The sequence below is a fragment of the Semicossyphus pulcher genome, unplaced genomic scaffold (genome assembly GCF_022749685.1).
Source record: "Semicossyphus pulcher isolate SPU_LCO1_2020_fin unplaced genomic scaffold, fSemPul1.0.p SCAF_13, whole genome shotgun sequence".
Taxonomy (NCBI): Eukaryota; Metazoa; Chordata; class Actinopteri; order Labriformes; family Labridae; genus Semicossyphus; species Semicossyphus pulcher.
Genome location: NW_027211637.1, coordinates 849,339 through 857,500, shown reverse-complemented (window position 1 = coordinate 857,500; position 8,162 = coordinate 849,339). Strand labels below are relative to the sequence as shown.

General features: G+C 48.7%; 1 protein-coding gene across 3 annotated transcripts in view; it reads right to left on the bottom strand.

Moving 5' to 3' along the window:
• The window catches only part of atp2b3b (ATPase plasma membrane Ca2+ transporting 3b), a 58,520-nt gene extending 51,288 nt beyond the window's left edge, over nt 1-7,232 (bottom strand). For all 3 annotated transcript variants that reach the window (XM_069660025.1, XM_069660023.1, XM_069660024.1), the window contains exons 1-2: nt 6,745-7,232; nt 1,770-2,575 (exon numbers count right to left, since the gene is read on the bottom strand). In XM_069660025.1, the coding sequence (XP_069516126.1) occupies nt 1,770-2,019 (250 nt within the window). In that variant the 5' untranslated portion in view covers nt 2,020-2,575; nt 6,745-7,232. The remainder of the gene's footprint in view (nt 1-1,769; nt 2,576-6,744) is intronic.
• Between the last annotated feature and the right edge of the window lie 930 nt (nt 7,233-8,162).

Here is an 8,162-nt window from a genome sequence, read left to right as displayed (position 1 = left end):
AATTTGGTAATTATCTAAATAGTTGCTTATTCTTTTTCAGCTGAAGTCTTTATTCTTCATTAATTTGCAGAAATTCATTCACTTACTGTTTCATCTCAAACACAGTGCAGAATAAATGTTTTGCACCAGTTTTAGCAAAACGCTCATTTCCATCTGTTGTCCCTGGGCGTGTTTACAACGCAGATAAAACACTATGAAATAATGATACTGTCAGTGGTAAACACACCTGAAGGACACACCTGTGTGTGTTTGCATTAAGATGGAACTTATACCTTAACCACAACATTACTGTCTGTCTTTAAAGCTGATTAAAACAAATACACCTGATAAAACTGGTAGAAATAATTCCACTGTTGTTTTAAACATTCAGTATGAATGTTAGTGTCAAAGCAGCTCCGGCATGATTTATCAAAGAACAATGAAAATATCTGCAGCTCATAACAAACACAAGAGGTTCTGGTCGATTTGTGCACACTTTTACTCCATCCATCCATTTATTGATCCTCTCTATCCTCCTCCATCCATTCATCCACCATAATCCCCTCATCCATTCATCAATCAATTCATCCATCCATGTTCTCTGTGCATCCACCTCCAGCAGGATTACACCCCAAGCTTTCATTTCAGCCTTCAGTCTGAGATGTGCTGCACTGCAGTCGCAGCGTTTCCACTTCAGTCCACTGGTGTTAATAATGAACAAGTTAAATAACATCCGTTTTTGTGATTAAAAATGTCTTTACAGAAAGATCTGTGACAGGTGATCTGCTTCGCTGAGACGATGATGAGCTGAGGCTGCTTTCACCACAGTGTTAAAATACTACAAGACTAAATGTTCAACCACTGAACATGTAACCCACGGACCAACACAGGCCTCGGGTCTGTGTGACCATGGTCACAGTGCGGTAGGAACATCGCTGTTGATAACTACAGCCCACCGTCCTGTGTATCTTCAGCCCTGTTTCATTAGCATCTTTAAGTTCCAATGAAATCAAAATACATGTTTAAGCTGTTATATCTAACTTACATTGGTTGTCACATACACTTGTATCTAGCTCAGTGTGCTGATGACTCATCCTGCACTCTTTTGCTTTATTAATTTAGCGTCCAATGAAAAACTCTCAAATGTTTTGCGTCAACTGAATATAAATGCTGCCAGTTTAATCCAGAGTGCTGGACCTTCCGGCTAGCTAGCGGGTTAGCATCTTTCATTTAACTGCTGTTCTCATGGAGCTACAGCTCCTCAGAGTTTTTTCACCACACGATAAACGTTTGAAATCAGTCCACGACATATTTTCATTTTCCTTTTTTAATGGAGCTGACCTTTGGGATGCGGTAACTTGTCTATGTTTTTTAAAATCATTGTACCATAGTCTTGTTTCAGATAGTCAGACTGATTATATACGTCTACTCAAAGTCTCACTGTTATATTTTATATCTTTTATATATCTTTGTGAAACCTGCCCCCAGACGTAGTTTGCAGCAGCACTCATGCAGTTGTGTTTATATTCGACTCCACCCAACAGAACAACGTCAGGCTTCCACTCACTCATTCCTCTCAGTGATCCAGTTCATCTCCCTGCTAACCCGTCTCCATCCATCCATCCATCCCATTCATGTATCAGCTCATCCATCCAAACATTCCTCCATCATCTATTTATAAAACTGAGCTCTCCCCATTCATCCCCCTATAGCCATCCACTCCTCCATTATTAATCCCTCCTTCCATCCTTCCATCTCCCTCTGTCCCAGGCTGCCCGCCCCTTACTCACCTTCCGTGGTGCTGGACTGTAGTCTCTGGCAGAGCCCTTCTGTGTCTCCGTAGCTCTCCTGGATCTTCTGCAGGGCGTCGGTCCCTCGGAGCTCCATCAGCTCCCTGAGCTCCTCCACCGTCACCCCGAAGTCTCCCCCTGCGTGGCTGCCATCTGCCCTCCCTCCTCCTCCGCCCCCGCCTCGAGTCCCTTTGGGATAAAACTCCACTGCGCTGTTTGCCATTTCACCCATGGTGGCTGTCGTTGACATGTCAGGAAGGTTTTAGTCTCTTTTGGTCCTCCTTTCTCCCCGTAGTCTGTCCTGAACTCAGTGCCTCCTGCGTTTGGTTGGTGGAGGGCTGATCATGTGCTCAACAGTTAGAAACGCTCTGTCTTGACTTTCTTCTTTAAAATGTGCAATTGTGGCGAAACACGTAACCCCTTCTTTATTTTATTCAGGGGATGAAGGGGCGTTATTGTTTCCTCCTCACTATCTGGGCCTGGCCTCCCACTGCTCCTTTAATTCTCCATCACAGGTGGAGGAGGAGGGTGAGGGGGCACTTCAGAACCCAGATGTCTGAATGAATCCAGCTTTCTCTTCCTGCGTCTCCTTTGCGACTCCGCTCTTTCCTCGTTTCTGTCCCCCTCCCTCCAGGGTCACGGCCAGTCCATGGACGGACTGACGGACAGGCAGACGGACTCACAGGCGGAGAGATGGAGGGACGATGGACGGATGGAGAGAGGGGCGAGCGGGGCGAAGGCGGCTGATAAATCAGAGACAGGAAGTGGATCCAGTTCAGAGGTAGCTACTGCTGCAGCACCAGGACCTGAGAACGAGAGAGATAAAACATCATCACTGTGTTGTATTGATCTCAAACACTATCATCACATCCAACCAGCTCTGAGGAGGAGACAGGCCTGCTGAGACCAGATGTCAAACCTGTACCACTGATGCAGCGGCTAAAATCATTCAAGCATCCATCCTTACCCAAAGAAACACACGTGTGTGAGGTGTATACAGACGTTTTAGAAAGTGATTATCTATAAATGAAAGAACATAACAGACATAAACCAGGAGCCACGCTTAAACATGCATTTTATCTGAACACCTTCGACTCCCTGCATGCAGTGTAAACCTGCATGCAGTGATTTTATGGGCCACTTGGAGGCAGCAGAACAAACTGCAAACACAACACTGACATATTATTATTACCTTACTAATTGCCTTCATTTTAGCAAACAGGTAATTATTTTCACATCCAGCGAACACGGAGCAACATCAGCGTTCGTTTGGAGTTCTGAAGCAATCTGAAGCTCAAGTCAAACATGTACTCCACCGACTCCTGAGAGAAATATCTGTTTTCATCTTCTAAATGCTGCACTACTTCCTACATCTCTGTCCGTCTGCTGTCTGCTGCTGCGTCTGCAAACGACACTATTAAGAGCAGTAAGACTGATTCACAACAGTTACGCTGTGTGAGGACTGAGGTGAGTGACTCAAACGACTTCACCCGCAGGATCATTTGTGTTAATCTGCAAATATACTCCCTTCCAGATCTGTCAGAAAACCAATCTCCATCATGTCTGAGTTCAGAGCATCACCTGTCCTCTCACAGCTGGTTAACCTCCCTCTTCCTCCTGAGCTGTGTCTGATGAACTCTCCAGCTGCTTCCAGCTCCTTCAGGCTGACCAGTGCCCAGTGTGCTGAGCTGTTAGCTCGGGTCAGTACCAGGATTTCTCTGATGGACACCAACTACCGGCGTTCTGTTTCAGCTGTGGAGCGCCTGTCCATCTGTCTCTGCTGAGTGGCAGTTTCACTGTTTCTAGCAAGTCACAGGTGGGCTGAGATCTGTCTCACTACAGCGCTATGAAGCCACAACAAACAGATGTTACTGAGATTTAATGACAATAAACAGGCTGAGAGGATGCTGAGAGAACTACATCAGGAGGCAGGGTTGTAAAGTCTGAGCTCAGGCTTTGTCGGGTCTGTCTGTGAGACGACAAGAACACGACTTTAAATTGCTCATTTTCTGAGTGGAGTTTGGACTGACTGTTCCAGAGGTCACCAGGAGAATCTCAACACAGCGTCTCAATTTCTTTCTTATCTTTGTCAATTCACATCTTTGCCTTGACATTGTTTGTAATCCTGTAGCTGGAGTGCATTTTCAGGGACTATTTTAAGCGGTGGATGAATCCCAATTGGTGAGTTAATTGTTTTTGAAGCTTCTTAAAACAGGTGATGTTCCTTTAAACATCCAGTGCATCCCCTCTGACACAAACCCCCCCGGGCCGGCAGACGCTGAATTCATGTTCGATTTGTTCAGATTAATAAAAAGCTTGTGAAAGTTCCTGAAGTGAGCTACTCTTGTTGAATCCACTGAAAAATAATTTCCTAATCACTGAATTAACATTTCAACCATCTCTGGAACTGATTTAATTAAAATAAATCAGCCGGAGTGACGGAGACGAAGCTTCTCCACATGAGCAGCTCGCAGCGCCGCTAACGAAACATTCTCACACATGACACAACAGATTCTGATTCCCCATCAGGCTGTTTTACATAAGCATGAGCATAAAGAAGCAGAAGTGAAGCTCATCATTAATTCCTTTTCTCCTCCCTGCTCTCCCCTCTTCAGCCTCCCTCAGCTGCCTCCCCCTCCTCCTCCTCTCTGTCCTGCCATGCCTCCATCCTGACTGAGAGTGTTAGTTTATGACTGAGTCACCCTGCTCTGCCTTTGAAGCCTCCTCCCGCTCTCCATCTTTTCTTGTTTGCCTGCTCTCTCATCTCTCTGTCTGCTCCATCTACACGCTTCATCCTCTGTTCTTCCTCTGTTTCCTTGTCTCTGTGTGTCTCATTGCTTGTTATTATTTTACCTTCCTCCTTTCCCCCTCTCCTGACTCCCTCATTTTGTCGCTCTCCCCATCTATCTGCTTCCTGCTACTGCAATCATTTATTTACTCAGCCAGCTCGGCCTCTTACTCACTGATTCTGTCTGATTTTATAACGCTCACGCAAGAAAACGCTCTTCTGTTCAGCCTCCCAACTATTGCAACTAACTCCGAGTCTGTGATGTTACTCTGCACATGTGGAAGTGTGCGCACACGTGAGGCCGCATTACATAAATTGCAAAAAAACCACTTTGTTTCCCAATTTGTTACGCCTTCATAATCACACACACACACACACACACACACACACACACACACACACACACACACACACACTCAATTCACCTTATCCACAGCATGCAGGCATCATGGATGTACACGCAAAGACGCCCAGAGACATTACTTCTATGATCTTCATCATGACACACATACACCACAGCACACGCTGGTACGGGGGGGGGTTAAAATGTGTGTGAACATGAAAAGAGTCACACAAAAGGTCACCACCATCCTCAGCGTACGGCCCATTCATCCTGCAGCCGGCTCCTCCATCGCTCAGAGCGACGTGGAAACAAGGCAGAAAGTGTTCACTTGTCTTCCTCCCGTGCTTCCTCTTCATCATCACAGAGAGGAGGAGGAGGAGGAGGAGGGCAGAGAGGGGGACGGAGGACGGCCGACCAGGGTCTGATTGTAGGCCAGCATGGACCCAGACACACGCACACACACACACACACACACACGTGTGCACTCATGTGTCTGTACTGTACTCCTGCTCTCTGTGTCAGTGTCTCGCCTGCCTGCGTCCACCTGTGCACCTGCAGCCCTACTTCCTGTCAGGTACTGAGGGGTCACCTCTGACAGGGGGGTGGGGGGGGTTATTTGGGCTGCTGCCTGTCGGCGCTGGCCCAGTGCCAGTCACACACTCGTGTAGAGCCCAGCGGGAATAACACACTTAGAATTCAACACAGTGAGAGGATGGAGCCATTAAAGGTGGACCGACAGGACACACACACACACACGCACACACACGCACACGCACACGCACGCACATCTGCATCACTGTAGAGCAACAAGAGAGGATGTTAGGATGATGATGCTAACTGTATCACAGGGGGGTGGGGGGGGGTGGACTGGGAGAGACAGAAAGTCCCAGTTAAACCCAATCAATGCCCACTCTGATGTGTGTATACACACACACACACACACACACACACACACACAGCACACAGTATCCCATGTCCCTCCCACATGAGGCCCCCCACCTCCACCTAAAGCTACACTCACTCACTCACACACACGCGCGCGCGCACGCACACACACACACACTTGATTCGTGCACGTACGTGCAGGAATGGCCCCGTGCAACAATGTGTTTCCCACAGAACGACCTTTCCTGGTCACCTTCAGACGTGCCTGATCTTCCTCATCCTCACCCTCAGCTCGGCTCGGCTCGGCTCAGGTCCCGCTCTGCGCGGAGGACCTGCAGGCCCGCTGAGAGTCTGACACACACTCACAGCTGCAGCCCGGTGCGGCACTCACTACCCGGTGTCCCTCCGCAAGGTGACCGGCCCGGGCCCGCTCCGCCAGGCTCTCAGCCAGCAGCGGCTCCGGGCGGCTCGTGAAGGTCCCCCCGGCCGGAGATCATCACCAGATCAAAGGCCCCCCCCCCCCCCCCGCAGTCCCGCGCTGCAGGTGGGACGCGCCGTAACGGACACAAACAACGCAACTGATACAAGCAAGAGACCGGGGAGACCGGGAGGCAGGACCGCCCTCCATCACACACACGGAGGATGGAGGGATGGGTATCATTAGCTCCACACACGCGCAGGCACACTCACGCGCACATACGCAAACAAACATACACACACAGTGCGTGATAATGTGTCGGGGTATTATGGTCTGTCCTACTGTATGAGCGGTTCTCAGCTGCTGGGCCTGTGAGCGGAGCATCACCGGGCCTCTTTCTCATCTGAACTCCGCTAAACCCCCTACATACTGCTCACCGACCACAGCGTGAGCACCACATCTCCCCTGATGAAAACGGCGCTCGGGCGCCCGGGGTAAATAACAGTCACGCACGCGGGCATGCACGGACTCACCGACTCACCGTGCAGGCCGAGCTCAAGGACATCAGCATCAGCGCGCAGGCGGGGAGGCAGAATCCCCGTTAATCTGTGTGAAGCGGAGCGGAGAATGTCCCAGACCGGATGAGAGGACACAGGGGGGCCGGGCTGCGGAGGCTCCGCTCTCCTGCAGTCCGTAGGAGCGGAGGGATGAAAGACGACGACGGTGCTGATGAATATTCCGCTCCGTGCGGTCACCTGACGGTCGGTCGGCGGAGTTCTGCGGCGGTGGAGGAGAGAGAGAGAGACAGAGTGAGAGAGCGAGAGCGAGAGCGAGAGAGAGAGAGACGATGCGCCGGGGTGAGGGTTTAAACACCTCCGCTGTGGGGAGGGGGGAGGACCAGGACCGGCTGCTCCCGGCTGCTAACGTGACTGAATCCGGTTAAGTGCTGCGGACAGCGGGAGGAAAAGAAAAGAAAAAAGAAAAGAAAGACCGCGGCGAGAGGAGAAGCTCATGCGACATCTTTGGAGGAGGAGGAGGAGGAGGAGGGGTTGAGCCGCTGCGAGAGCCCGCGCGCACAGGAGCTCGGTCGCAGCATCCGCGAGAAGAACCGAGCGAGGAAGGGGGGGCTCTAGACGTCACCCCCCACCTACTCGGCGGCGTGATGACGTCAGCAGACACACCGCAGTGTACGCTGTTATCACTTTGTGTTTTGAGCCATCTTCTAAAAAAAATACACATGAAGATGATCCAAAATCTAACCTGTCAAAAAAACATGATTGATTATCAGATTGTTGTAATGTGCCTGTGCTCATTACTCAGAGAGATACTTTATAATTATCGGGTATAAACTCAGCACTATTATTATACATCAGATGACTGACCAGCCTAATACTGATCAGACTGAGGTCACCCTGCACAGTCAGAAGGGCTTGGCTCCTTGTTACTAAAGACAGGGATCACCCCATCCAAACTGTAAAAGTCTTGTTGTCAGCTTCAATAATAAAATCTGCATATCACAGGATCAGGTTTACTTTATTCTGCTGAAAAGTAGACACACGATTTTATTACTCATCTACAACTGAAACTCTCTCACATGCCCGAGTCAACAGTTTACATACATTACAGCTTGTTTAATGCAGCATACAGACTCCAAAGATAGCACATTACTTAACCCTATTTTACCCTCTCTTCATTGGCTCACAGAATTGATATTGAAATATTATTGATAACTTTGATAGGCTACTTACCTGGATTTGTTTATAGCAGGTAATAATGTAATGTGATATTATACAAATTAATATTACTACAGGAAAACGAGATTCACTTATCCTGGGTCTAGAATTGAAAGCATGTTACTGAATAACACAAGCACAGGTTTCTGTGAAGTGTCATGTATATAAAAAGCACACACAATCACAAACATTTAAAATACAAATCAAATTCACCACAAAAAGTATC